The sequence below is a fragment of the Petromyzon marinus genome, chromosome 63 (assembly GCF_048934315.1).
Source record: "Petromyzon marinus isolate PM22_M1 ecotype Great Lakes invasive population chromosome 63, UKy_Petmar_22M1.pri1.0, whole genome shotgun sequence".
Taxonomy (NCBI): domain Eukaryota; kingdom Metazoa; phylum Chordata; class Hyperoartia; order Petromyzontiformes; family Petromyzontidae; genus Petromyzon; species Petromyzon marinus.
Window position 1 is genome coordinate 3,146,480 of NC_133729.1, and position 15,125 is coordinate 3,161,604.

The following is a 15,125-nucleotide window of genomic DNA, read 5'->3' on the forward strand; positions in this document are numbered from 1 at the left end:
ACATAAAGCAGACTTGAAACACGGTAGGACGAACTCCTCTGCCGTGGCAGATCACTGTTATAATTCAGTGGGCTCACATGACATTGACTTCTCCAAGACGGAGGTTCTTTGCAAACCAACCGGCTACCATGAGAGATTCGTTCATGAGGCCATTCACATATACAAGCACAGAGACAATTTCAACCGAGAAGATGGATTCTGGCTTAGTAACCATTGGAAAGATGTTTTAAACCATTTCTGTTCTTAATAAATTGTATATTTTACGATGACCTTCAGACCGCAGCTCTTTCGCCAGCATTGACTCTTAATACCTCTCACACCACGGTTAATGGTATGGTTTACAACATGGAGTATAATAGCGCCTCGCAGCTGTCTCTCTCCCCCTCCTCTGTTCCGACCATGGATGAACTCGTCCGTCTGAAGTGGGCCCGTAGCTATCCGTGGTGCTAAAGTTGAGGGTAAGAATCCACCCATTTTTTCGCCATATAGCATTGTGATATATAACGACTTATTGTTGGTAGCTTAGCTGATTGGAGAATATAGAGTTTATTGATAACATTAAGGTAATTTATATTTTAGTCTTTTATTGGTTCACTATATAGTACTGTGAATAGCTCAGATGTGTAGGCGTTGACTTCAACATAGTCATTTCTGTGACCAGTCACTAGCTAATCACTGAGTTATTTCAATGCTCAATTCGCCTAGTTATTTCAATGCTAAATTCTCCTGTTTGATTTGTACTAAGTGCCTCGGTGAATGTGTATGCTCTGACTTTAACGTAGCTATTTCTGTGACCAGTTACAAGCTAATCACTCAGCTATTTCAATGCTAAATTCTATGCTAATTCCTTTGTCAAGGGGTGCCTCTGCGGATGTGTATGCTTTAACTTAGCTATTCAATGCTAAATTCTATGCTAATTCCTTTATCAAGGGGTGCCTCTGCGGATGTGTATGCTTTAACTTTTAACATAGCTATTTCTGTGACCAGTCACAAGCTAATCACTCAGCCATTTCAATGCTAAATTATATGCTAATTCCTTTGTCAAGGCGCTTTGTTTCCTCTCACACAGCTTAAAGGTCTTGATCTGAACGTGGCTCTTTCACTCCAGCGCTGTCCTACCAGACAGTCTCGTCCCTTCACCTGATGAAGGCCGCTTGTGTTGTGGCCGAAACGTCGTGAGAATATTATTGTGTTATTTTATTTTATCAATTTATTATTTTATTCTCATTTTACGTGACTTTACCGAAAGAACCAAAGAAGACATCTACAGTGTTTAGAAAAGTGAGCGGGGCTTGGGCAGGATACGTCAGAGATGATGCGCAATGGCTGAGAAGAATAAAAACGGAGTGGCAGATAGGTAATGGAACGCATCCGAGAGGACATCCACTGGGGAGATGGAGTGACGAGACCAGCTCGTGTGGAGGTGCTGGGCGGACCGTTGCACTTAAGGATCGTGAGAGATGGTGGCGGCTTGATAAGGCCTTCATCCAACAGGGGATGGATCATGGCTGATGATGATGATGCAAATGCTACTTTTATCGCTGGGCGGTAACATGGCCCAGCGGAAGCGCGTTCGCTACTTTATGCAGAAGTTAACGGTTTGAAGCCAGCGGCCGCCCCGGCGATTCCTGCGGTGGTGCGGTATTAACCGTCAACGACACTACGTGCCGTCCGCTTCACTCACAGCGGATGTCAAAGATCCCGTGACGTCATTCGCAAGAGCGAGCCATCGTGCGCCGGCGTCACTGTCCACGTTTGCCAGATTTGAAAGAAATTTCGCCGGGGGATTATTACATCTTGCCTAGGATCTTGTGAAGCGCTCTTGTCAAAGCGCTTCACAAGAATTAGAAATGGTACATTAGTATTGGCTGATGGGGTAAAGGGATGGGATTTGAGTGTTGGGGAGGGGAAGGGATGGCAAGGAAGGCTGATGACAGGGAAAAAGAGGAGCGAGATTTGGAAGGGAAAGGGGGAGGATGGTCAAGGTTTTAAGGACGAGGACAGGAAGTAGTAGAGGGATCCGCTTTTGAAAAAAGTCTTATGGGACGAATGAAAAATGGTTTAGTGAAGTTGCCTGTTTGACGTGGAGTGCGCGTTTATTCCAATGGAAGGGAGCCAGGAGGGAAAAGGAGTGGAAACGTGGCTGAGCACAGAGAGGGAGGAGGGGGACGTAGTGAGGGACAACAGAAAATTGTAAATGCAGGGGCCGAGATGGGATGTAATAAGAAATAAGAGACGCGAGATTGGGATTATACACACAGCAGCAATATCGCACCCCCCCCCCCAACTCCCCCACTGCAAAAAAATAATAATTGGCAGGACCCTCTTGAAAAGGGGTCATGAGACTCGGCGAGGCTTCCCTGGGTCAATGAGCGATCGTGATTACGCCAATGGGCCGCACAAACGAGGCGACGAAAACAAAAGGCAACGAGAATGTGACTCTCGGATCGATGTTCACACGCACTGAATCGCTGGCGCTTGGAGGGGAAGGGAGGTGAATAGCTGCATCCCAAGTGAACGTCAAAACAAACGCTGGGGGTGGAACGACGAAATATGAATCATCGTTTCACGTCGAAAGCTAACCGTGAGCTAACCATACACGCACCGAACGGCGCTCGTTGGGTTCAACGGTTCACGTCACCTCTGCAGCCACTCTGAAGTGCTCCAATTGGCCGCAAGTGAAATCCAATCGCGATTTAAAATCGTGACGTTTATCAAATCGCTGGAGTGGCAGCGGTGCGGGGGAGGGGGGGGCGGAGTGGGGGGGGGGTCGGAGGAATCGGGCGTCGTTGATTTTGCACCCGAACAACGGAGGCAGCGCCACAACATTTTCGCTCAACGTTCGGACAAAAACGAGCGATCATCACCAAGGTGCCACCGATGCGAAGCACACTTTGTCGACGGACGACCGACGACGACGACGAACGGGTGGGACAACGGCAACTCTCTGCCGTTCGACGAAGGGGGGGGGGGGCGCTCGGCAGGGGCAGAGGCGGCCAGGCAGCGGGGGTACCTTGCTTGGGGTGCGAGTCGACAACAGGAAGCCTCTCCACGCCGTCAGCACCTGCGGCGACACCGCGTTCACGTGACCAAACGCGGGGGGGGGGGGGGGGGGGTGCCCGGAGGAGCCGTATTTGGCAGCGCCGGTGCTCTGGTGGCGGTGCGGTGGTGGCGTCGTGCGAAGAGGCCGTGGGTGGGCATGGGGGGGAGGGTTAATCGTGGCCTACACCTGGCAGTGTGGCGCTGGCCCCTGGGCTCACCACAGCTTCCTCCCCCCCCCCCCCACCGCATGCCGGCACACATCCGCCCAGCCACGCCATCTACCCCCCCACCACGAACGGCTCCGCAGGGCCGAGCTCGCAGGTTCCTCCCGCATCAAACGTGCGGCACCGCAGTGGTAACGCTCGTGACATGCTAGGGTGCAACGTTACTGAGGGACTGTGTGCTGTCTAGCTGTGGTCTGGGTCTGCTTTCGTTTTCGCTTTTGCTGCCTTGCACAAGATTAAAATTTGGTTTTGAGAAATCGGCAGGAATTGATGTACTTTTGCACTTTATTTAATTGTATTTAGTGACTTGCTTAGCGTTCCTATGCTTTCCACTCCCCGCGATTTTTTGTTCGCTTGGTTTGTTGTAACTTTCTGACCTTCCCCGACTGGATATCGCTGACAAAGAGCTCCGTAGCTTGTTGGATTCTTCCAGCCTAAATTAATATTCAGATTCTGATGTCTCGCTCCCTGTGATCACGTATATACTGTACGGCTTCTCGGGGGCCCACCGGTTTTTCCTCCACATTTCGAAACACGCGTTTTGATGATTCAGATTGTTTGGCTGTGATACATTTCCACGTGATAAGCCACTCCGTTGAGCTATCCTTTGTGGCTATGTCGCATCCGAGAAATAAGCTAATAGCTCGGCGAGCTTTTTTCCTGGTAAAAATAAAATTAAAATGTGTGAATTGCTTACCTTTCTTCGCACTCCTATTGTGTTGTTGTATTGTTTGTTGCTGTAACTTTCCGACCCGCCCCTACTGGATATCTATGAAAAAGAGCTTTACAGTTCAGCGGATTCTTCCAGTCTAAATAAAGATTCTGATTCTATGTCCGTCTCCCTATGACTTTTAATCCCTCTCGATATCTCTCATCTCCCTTAGCCTCCCTTCAAGATCCCTCTGTCTCCAGCCGTGGGCACCCACAATCCACCATGTGGTCGGGTGATTTGTGGCGTGAATCCCGTAAATAACACGCAACGCAGCAACCATTATCCTTACAGCCTTTAACCAGGCCCACAGCAACCCTTATCCTTACAGATACCATGCACGCATGCTACGATCACCATTGATCCCCTATAGGCCGTTATATGGTCTATGATCCAGGACTCGCCAAATCACTGCAACTGCTCGCTTGCCAGCGATCAGTCGCCTCCTTATCGCTCTTCTATAGCTAACACCATGGTCACTGTTCCCACAAACTTCACTCGTTGATTTCCACACCCATGTTGAGGAGTCGGTCTACCGGACCGGTTTGTCGCCATCCGCACCGCTTTCAACCGCTAACACTGCAGGTTGCAAGAACACACTCAGCCACTCACTCACTCACTGAGGAACTCATCCACCCACTCGCCTAATTACTCACTCACTCATTCACTCACTCACTCACCCATTCACTCACTCACTCAGCCAACAACTCACCACACTGCAGGTCACCTCACTTCTCTTTCTGCTTCCCCCCTCGCACTGCTCCACTTTGGAATTCCCTCTCCCATCGCCGTCTCTGTTCCCAAGCTCTAGTAAATAACCTTGCTAACTTTTTTTTCTCTCGAAGTGACTTTGCCGAAAGATCCAAAGAGTTTGAAGAAATGTGTTACACACTTTATCTATTACAACTTTTGTGGTGCAGTGAACGCTCGATGTTTTGGACCTGTTTCAAGACAACCGACACCAATTGCTGACCCCATGTCCGTACTGGACATCTGTGAAAAAGAGCTTCATGGCCCATCAGATTCCTCTTACAGCCAAAATAAAAACTCTGATTCTAATATTGACTCGAGTAACCACGGCAACTCGGTGCAGCAATGGCCGCAGGGCGACTCGGAGTTGCGGCTTAGCCAATAAAAACAGTTTGATGAAGGGTGTCGCTTCGTGACCCACGATTGGTCTACAGACCACATAACCTTGAGGGCAGTCACATGACCCCTGCCTGCGATCCGATTGGAATTCGCCATCCCATTTGCCCACCACGGGCAGCGGCGATCAGATTTGCCCACATTTTGTCCAAATACATTTTTTTTTCTACAAGAGAAAAAAAATGGGGCTGACAACCATTGGTAACGGTTGCTAGAACACGGCCACCCTGGTGCATCACAGTCTGCTCGGTGCTCCAATGGCCGGAGCTCTGGCGACCGCGATGCCTCGACTCCGCGGCGTGACCGGCGGCGCTGCCCCCGGCCCTCACCAGGAGTCGCTCGGCCGCCGATCCCTTGGTGTCGAGGCGCACGGTCGTGTGGAAACGCGGGGCCCCGTGGCGGCCCAGTAGGCTTCGCCAGCTGCCTGTCCACGGCAACACGCGCAGCAACAACGACGTCAACAATTTGCCTCAGCAACTGCAAACAGCATCAAAAAATTAAGGTTACACTCATTACACACAGAGTGCTTGCCACAAATGAACCACGATAATTTGCTGAACTGGTCAGGAAACATAAACCATCATGCCAACTCCGGTCACCCTCCCAGCAGCAGCAGCAGCAGCTTTTGACTAACCATCAAACAAAGACGGTTACTGCATCGCGCGCATTCAGTTCGCACTTCTGCGGCCGTCTGGAACGCTCTTCCTTCTGATATTAGGAAGCCACTGAAGCTATGCACTTTTACATTATCTGGATTGAAAACTCATTTCTTTAGAACTGGTGTTTTGTTTGTTGTCCTTCCCTTGCACCTCCGATTAGCACGGTTGGCTAATATGTCTCAACAACTGTCAGCAGGATCAACAACTTGTCTCAACAACAACTCTAACTAACAAAACAAAACATCATCAACAACTCAATTTTTTTGTTTTTTTTTAAAAGAGCTATGTAGCTCAGTAGGCCTTACCCGGTAAAATAAACCAAAACATTGTTTAGTTTAAATAAATAACAAAAATACTTCATCACGCACGCTTGACATTTGGTCAAATCTATTTTTGAGTTCTCCTAACTCATTTTCGGTACCCCTCGCGGCTTTCCGCCCTCGTCACCCACCAATAACGCCTGGCCCCGTGCCGCAGCACGCGTTTACTCATTACCCGGTGCGTGCAAAAAGTGCATCGACTCAATTTGTAATGGAACGAAGCAGACAGATAAATGCGGAAATGGTGGATCGTGACGAATGGCGTCTTGAGAAGTCCTGCTCTAAGTTGACATTTTAAAATCTCCCACTGAGACCTTTCAAGGCAAATTCGTCGTCACGACACCATGTCTCTGATGGGCATTGAGTTCCTGCTTCTGCGGTGCTTACTCCAGCTGCTGCTGTTCCTCTTGGTGTTGCTGTTAATTCTGCTGTTACTCCTGCTGCTGCTGCTTGTGTCACTACTGCTGCTACTAATGCTTTTGCCGCTACTGGCGGCTGCTCTTGCTCATGTTGTTGCTACTGCTGCTGCTCCAGTTGCGCCGCAGGGCTCAGGGCTGCGGTCCTCATTTGAGTAATGCGGTAACAGGCAGTGGATCCGAATCAGCTTGTCGCCCCGGGGAACGTAAATCAGATCGCACATCTCCGCTACGGCCGCCAATACAGTTGCACGCATCGTCGCTTTCTGGTTGCAGCAGCTCCAACGTCGGGAGATTACAAGTCCACGATGGCACAAAACCCGAGTGAGCAAGAGCGACTTGTGCGCAGGAAAACGCGGCATTTCCACTGCCAGGGCATTCATCACAAGTCCTCATTCTGTCGCCGGCATTTCTCATTGTCGTTTTGCATGCCAGCAAAATTACAATGCGAAGCCACCAGCTGTAACTTCGTGCTTTTTGGATGCTTCGCAGGTCACTTTGCTGTATCAGAGGCACGTGACGACGATGACTTTCTCAAACGGCGGGTGACTCATGTATGTCTCATTGGGGAAGTGTGTCCCCATGACTCACCGTGTGCCCGTGTGTCACCGTGTCCATGTGTATCACCGTATCCCCTTTTCTCTCAATATCCCCATGTCTCTCCATATCGCTGTTTCTTAATTTGTCCCCCGTGTCTTGCCATGTCCCCACGTCTGGCTGTGTTTTTCTATATATCGCAGCACCTTGCTGTGTCTCGCTGTGTCCCTCTGTGTCTCTCGCTGTCCCCGTTTCTCGCCGTGGTTCCCCATGCCGGGTGTCTCGCTGTGCCGCCGTGGTGGTGGTGGAGGAAGTGAGACGTGGCGATGAGGAGGCTGTTTGCCCCGCCACCACCACCACCCCCCCCCCCAATCAGTTTCGATTCCACAAACTCAGCTGTGACTGCATCTCACAGATAGCGCTGTGCAGCCGTCTCCACCTTCTCCGTGCCGGCCGGGACACTCCGGCCAGTCCCAACCGTGGGCCGAGCAGAGCGGGGAAACCACCACCACCACCACCGCCGCCGCCACCCGTCGCTGGAACTGCACGAGCGTCAGGACTGCCGGGCTCGTCAGCGGGCAGGCTGAGAGGGAGGCCTCCTGGGCCTCCGCCACTTCCCTTAGGGGTGCTGTGGCAACCACTTCCTACGCGGTGTCCACGCCTCCTGTCAGCTGCACTCGAGAGTTCCGCGCCTTCGAGGGCTGCCGTCGGAACCTCCGCTGCAACAACCAAAGGCTTTCTATGAAAGGCCTCAGGTCAACAATGGCTCGGCGAGAGGTCACTCATTCTCCTCTGCTGCCCCCCATAATCTGAAACTATCGTCCCCCCAGCCTGCCGTGCCATCAATTCTTGAAGCCAGGGTCAACCCCCTTCCTGTGTTCCTGCCGATGACCAATAGTCCTCTGTAGAGAATTCTGCAATGCGGTCCAGTCTAGGTTGTATATAAAACACATTATGCATTTTGAGTTCGGCCGAGGCAGTCTAAAGCCGACAACCAAATTACTGTCAATACATCCGTTCTCTTCAAATATTCCAAGATAAGCAGGTTTGCGTCTGGTTAGCACTTAGATGGATGACCACCACGGCTTGCCAGGTGTTGTGGGCGTGGGCTGCGAGGTGTGGCCAGGAGATAGCAGTGCCGAGTGCCGCTCCCTCGCATTCAGCGCGGTGCTGGATTTCCTCCGAGTTCTCTGGTTTCCTCCGACAAAAAAAGCTAAAAGCTTACAAATGAAATCGATCAAACGTCCAAATGCAGCAGGACCCTCCGAACAAAATAATCCTGAGACCCAAGCAAGGCTTTTCTGTGTAAATATTAACGGAACTGGTTGCTTAGGGTCCCGTGGCATCCTCTGATTGAGAACAACGCCACTAGGCCCCTCAATCGCACCCGCAAATGACACCACATTTTCCCAGTCTTCAGATCCCACCATTGTCTTTGGCATACTTCACGGACCCGTCCCTGCCTACCTCTCCCCTCCTCCTCTCGCTCGACTCCTTCCCACGTCTTATCGCATTTTAATTTATATGGCGCCTTGAGTAAGGCGCTGAACAAAAAATTAGGTATTTGGACAGCAGAAGATGGTGGTGAGATGAGATGAGTTGATGAGAGGGATGGTCTTACATAAGTATGATGCGTGAAATAAATAAACAATGATGAGAGTGACAATGGGTTGTTTAATGATGATGAGTGAGTGCGATGCATCGGTAGGGAAGTTGGGAAGAGGGATGGTATTAATGATGGGGAAGAAGGGGGAAGGAGAGTTCGGGTAAGCGAGGGAAGGTGAGTTTGTCGAGAAGAACGAAAAATGGACAGTGAGGCTGATTGTTTGACGTGTAGGGGCAGTCGGTTCCGGTGTAAGTGGGCCAGAAGCGAGGAGGAACGGAATCGTCGGGGGAACAGACAGAGACAGCTGGAATTCCACTCTGTTCCAGCAATCAAGGCCTGTACCACACTTAACCATACTCAATGCAATGCAACTGCCATTGGACCAACACCGCAGCTGTGGTTCATAGGTGGTCGATGAATGGCATGCAATCCCCGCTCTCTATTTTCGCCTTATGCAAACACGCACCGTCCTACACTCTCTAGTTTTCACTCGATATTCTTTTTCCTTCGCAATGGATATTAATTGAGTAGCCACTGTAAATTGATGTTTACATTTTTTTATCCAGTTGCTTGGCTGCAGAGGACAGCGAGCGTGAATCACTCATGTCCTGGGAGTTCACACGCATAGGCTCACACAGCAGACCCACAGATTCATACAGGAGACCCAAAGATTCACAGACGCATAGGGTCACACTGAAGCCCACAGACTCCACAGAGACCCATAGATACACACAGAAACCCATAGATTCACACAGAGACCCAAAGATTCACAGACGCATAGGCTCACACTGAGGCCCACAAAATCACACAGAGATCCATAGACCTACACAGACCCGTCGGTTCACCGAAACACACAGCCTCACACAGACCCATAGATTTAAACAGAGACCCACAGGGTTACACAGAGACCCATACACCCACAATGTGTTCCACTCTTTGTTGAGGTGCGCCGTATTCGCATTTGGGGAATTATTTTATTTTCCATTTGTGGAAAGGTGGTTGCACCAGCTGTGGCCAGTTCGGGTAGGATGTAAGGTAGCCCACTGCATGCGGGGAGGGTGGCAGTGAGAGCTTCCTAATGGCTGGGCGGTGGTGGTTGAGATATCGGCAATGAGCAGCTTATTCAGGATGAATGATAATATTCTAGACTGGAGGAATCCGATGAGGTAAGAAGTTATTTTTCACAGATGTCCAGTAGAGGCAGGTGAGCAAGTGAGCTGATGTTTGTGTTCTCCCAATCATTCTTCCACCAGTCTTCGACTCGCTTATTGTCTACTCCTTGACAACTCGCAGGGGGCAGTGAGGCGGTGATAACCGAGCTGTTATTTTCTCTCCATGAAACGGCGTTCGCCCGCTCTCCAGATCAGATCGCCCGCTCTCCAGATCAGATCACGCGCTCTCATAAACAACAAACTTGCATTGCGGTGCATTGCTTGGACGATTTGTTGTTCTCAAGCTCGAAGCGTAATGACAAGCAAAAAATAAGCCATCAGTGGTACATTGGAGGCTTTCATCCAGTAGTGAATCAATCGTGGCTGATGATGATTAAGGTGACGGATATCCTGGCTCCTCGCCCAGTGGCCTGCTCCTGATGATGATGGTGACAGCATAGGGAAGCCATCATCGAGATTTTGCAAGGTGGTGGTGGCTATGCACGCCTGTAATCCAGCACTATGGAGGCGAGGGTTAGTGGATCACCGCACAAAGTTAGTGAAACTCCCTTCTCGTGGACGTCGAGGCTGGTGGCATACCCTGGGCTCGTTAGGCGGTACAGCAAAAATGTGGACTCCACATGTTCCGTCTGTGTGGGATCGAGTGTTTTGCCCTCGCACATGGGAGTTAAATATTGTTGTTTCAAGTGAATTGTGAGCCAATCGTTTTAATATTTACTTTCTGTATTATTATTTTGTACTTGTATTGTGAAAAGTTATATAAACGTACAGTATTATATCTTTAGGTTAGGAGCTGAAAAGAGTGTGCGAAACACATCTCTCATTTTTAGTATTACGTTCATAGGAAAAGCCGTTCCGATTTACTAAAAAAAAAATTGGACGTGTGGTTATTAAAAAAGGAATCCCTTTTGTAAATTGAGGGATACCGGTACAGTAATGCCACAGGAGCAAACTTGAGACATTGGCCATCCTGTGCAGGGATCGAACCCAGACCTGCAGCTCAGAGTGCCAGCACCCACAGCCCTACAATGACACAGCATCCACCACCACCTCTCTCTCTCTCTCACCAGCTCACCAGCCAGAGTCAAAATGCCTCACCACAGAAACACCATAACCAGTTCAGAATCAGAATATTTTTTTCCGAAAATGTATTTATACTGGAGGAATCCGATTAACTAAAAAACTATTTTTCACAGCCCTTCACCAGCTCACCCATCCTCACCACACCACTTCACCATAGAGTTCCTCACCAGCTCACCCATCCTCACCACACCACTTCACCATAGAGCTCCTCACAGCTCACCCATCCTCACCACACCACTTCGCCATAGAACTCCTCACAGCTCACCCATCCTCACCACACACACTCACCATAGAGCTCCTCACCCATCCTCACCACACACACTCACCATAGAGCTCTTCACAGCTCACCCATCCTCACCACCAACCCCCACCGGAGCCCTCATAGCTCACCCATCCTCATCACACACACTCACCATATAGCTCCTCACCCATCCCCACCACACACACACTCACCATAAAGCTCCTCACCCATCCTCACCACACACACTCACCATATAGCTCCTCACCCATCCTCACCACACACACTCACCATAAAGCTCCTCACCCATCCTCACCACACACACTCACCATAAAGCTCCTCACCCATCCTCACCACACACACTCACCATAAAGCTCCTCACCCATCCTCACCACACACACTCACCATAAAGCTCATCACCCATCCTCACCACACACACTCACCATAGAGGTCCTCACCAATCCTCACCACACACACTCACCATATAGCTCCTCACCCATCCTCACCACACACACTCACCATATACCTCCTCACCCATCCTCATCACAAACACTCACCATAAAGCTCCTCACCCATCCTCACCACACACACTCACCATAAAGCTCCTCACCCATCCTCACCACACACACTCACCATATAGCTCCTCACCCATCCTCACCACACACACTCACCATAAAGCTCCTCACCCATCCTCACCACACACACTCACCATAAAGCTCATCACCCATCCTCACCACACACACTCACCATAGAGGTCCTCACCAATCCTCACCACACACACTCACCATATAGCTCCTCACCCATCCTCACCACACACACTCACCATATAGCTCCTCACCCATCCTCATCACAAACACTCACCATATAGCTCCTCACCCACCCTCACCACACACACTCACTATATAGCTCCTCACCCATCCTCACCACACACACTCACCATATAGCTCCTCACCCATCCTCACCACACACACTCACCATATAGCTCCTCACCCATCCTCACCACACACACTGACCATAAAGCTCCTCACCCATCCTCACCACACACACTCACCATATAGCTCCTCACCCATCCCCACCACACACACTCACCATATAGCTCCTCACCCATCCTCACCACACACACTCACCACAAAGCTCCTCACCAACTCACCCATCCTCACCACGAGCCCTCCTCACCTGATGTTGCGCTTTCCTCCTCAGCCATGGTCCCCCTCGGTCCCGTCTCTGGTTCCAGGAGACGACGAGTGAGGGACCCCCCCCCTCCCCAGGAGTCCCGTAGAGTCCTGCTCGGGGTCTGGTCGCCCGCCCCCCACCCCGCCTGAGTGAGCACCGCGAGTAACGATGGCAACGCGAGGGGTTATAACGCGACGGAGTAACGGGACGCCCCCGAGTCCCCCAGCGCCTGAGTTGTGGTGCCGCCCCGGGGCTGCACACGTGCTTTGGTGATGACGTCACCCGCCCCGCCCACTTTCCCCGCCCCTCCGCCCACTTTCCCCGCCCCTCCACCCTGCACCCGCCCCTGCACCCCCCACCGTTGTGTATGGATACAGTGCTGCACACCAACACGTGGGAGAGCTGTGAGTCGCTACGACTGTATAAGGGACCGTCCATAAATGACGTCACGCACTTAGGGGCGGCGGGGGGGGGGGTCAGACATTTGTGACGATGTGTGACGATGAAGGGGGAGGGGGGGGGTTTGAGAAATGTGACGTCACATCAAAATGCGCAAATTTAAATAAATATAGACAACACGTTCTACTGAATTGAATTTATTAAATAAATGTTTTCTCCTACAACATCAGAGTGCAGCGCCACATTAATTACGCACTACAATGACAATATTTTAAAGCGATTTGAAGCATGTTTTATAATTTTTGGGGGGGAAGGGGGGCAGAGCTTTGTGACGTCATATTTTAGGGGGGGGGGGTCTGACACTTTGTGACGCCATGTAACGAGGCGGGGGGGGTTCAAAAATCGTCCAAAATCGCGTGACGTCATTTATGGACGGCCCCAAACACGCCGTGGGGGATGCAGACAGTTTTCAGTTTTATTTTTCAGTTTATTTATTTTGGTATAGCCCTGTGAGCCATTCGGCTCTTGAATCGGGTGCAACCACGACAAACAAAAAACAAAAACACGAACACGAACAAGAAAAACATCTTAAAGTGACTATGTGACTGTGCAAACAGAAAATCCATGGAAAAAAAAACAGCAAAATATTCCTGAAAAAAGCACCGTGTACACCAACGCTGTGTGCAAAAAAATCCCAGTGGGATGCAAGTCAAACAACAACAATAACCACAAGAAAACTTAGATTAAGGCCATCAGTCTAACTCCGTACTACAACAAAACAAACATGTCCAAACCAAAAAACGTTTTCGAAAATCACCAAAAAAGAAAGACATAATTGCAACGTGACAGTGATCACAGGGACTGTGACCGAATTTTTTTTTTACAATAAACTACGTAAATAATAACATGTAACACCAAATCCTAGAGCATGAGTTATTCCACAATAATAGAAGCATCGGTCGGCGTATCAAATTTTTCAATGCACCTTTAAGATGAGCACAGCCGTGACTCGAGCACCGCCTGGCGGAGAGGATGGCACACTGCATCTGCCCACACCCGTCAACCCGTTATCAATTCCTACTTTAGGGGCCGTCCATAAATGACGTCACGCGATTTTGTACGATTTTTGACCCCCCCGCCCTTCGTCACACGGCGTCATAAAAAGTCAGACCCCCCTTCCTCAAATATGACGTCACAAAGCTCTGCCCCCCCCCCCAAAAAATGTATAAAACATGCTTCAAATAATATTATTAGTTCTTTCGGTAAAGTCACGTTGAAGGGAAACAATAAAATAATTAAATATATATAACAATAACAATTCTCACGACGTTTCGACCATAACACAAACGGTCGTCATCAGGTGTGTCGGTTTGCATAAATTTATTTATTTTTAAACGGTGTATTTATTTATAAAAAAAACCGTCAGCGCCACGCGCAGCGATTGGCAGTTTATTTAGAAGGACTAGTCCATCTATGTTCTGAAAAGAGGAGGGGGGAGACGAATTTGTTTTAATGTATGCTGTTAAACTGTTGTCATTGTAGTGCGTATTTAATGTGGCGCTGCACTCCGATGTTGTAGGAGAAAACATTTATTAAAAAGTCTATTTAATTAAGTAGAACGTGTTGTCTATATTATTTAAAGTTGCGCATTTTTATGTGGCGTCACATTTCTCAACCCCCCACCCCCCTCGTCACACATCGTCACAAATGTCTGACCCCCCCCCCAGGTGCGTAACGTCATTTATGTACGGCCCCTTATTACAGACCTTATTGGTCACCCCGTACCCCTTATAAATATCAATGGTCATCCTATACACTACTATACACTATACACTTCCCAGTGAATGGCTGCAAGATCTCAGACAGTTATCGGGCCAATTTGAATGTGGGTAAGCCAATCCATATAGTCTGGGTGGTCTAGCAGCAGAAGGTTTTAAGGAAAACCGTTTTGTCTGTTCAATGAATGAAGCTGAATCAGTGATGATACTGTTCGTTTTTGTAACGAGACAGTTGGTGGGATCTCGTTTAATTTTAGTGAGCTACCATCATAAAATATGTCCTGAAATTTGTTATTGTACACGTTTTTTATCCATGATGACCGTGGCATTGCCCTTGTCGGCTGAGAGGATGACGATATCTTCCCTCTTTTTTAATTGAGATAACTCAAAGCGCTCCTCCTTACTACTGATGTTGCTGACTGGTATCTTAGCGCTTTTGAGGGTTGCAGCGATTTTAGATCTTGGTCACGTCTGCAGCGATGTGTCCCAAACCCTTAAGAGCTACATCGACCTGAGCAATGTCATCCACTGGTATGTGTTTGGGGGTGACTGCGAAGTTCAATCCTTTAGCCAAAACCGCCTTTAGACCATCGGAAATTGTGCTATTACACAGATTAATAACA

At 49.4% G+C, this 15,125-nt stretch overlaps 1 protein-coding gene across 2 annotated transcripts in view; it reads right to left on the reverse strand.

Annotated features, from left to right (window-relative positions):
* Positions 1-12,574, reverse strand: part of LOC116956016 (F-actin-uncapping protein LRRC16A-like) — a 48,621-nt gene extending 36,047 nt beyond the window's left edge. For both annotated transcript variants that reach the window (XM_032977407.2, XM_032977406.2), the window contains exons 1-3: positions 12,329-12,574; positions 5,451-5,545; positions 3,014-3,064 (exon numbers count right to left, since the gene is read on the reverse strand). In XM_032977407.2, the coding sequence (XP_032833298.1) occupies positions 3,014-3,064; positions 5,451-5,545; positions 12,329-12,356 (174 nt within the window). In that variant the 5' untranslated portion in view covers positions 12,357-12,574. The remainder of the gene's footprint in view (positions 1-3,013; positions 3,065-5,450; positions 5,546-12,328) is intronic.
* Between the last annotated feature and the right edge of the window lie 2,551 nt (positions 12,575-15,125).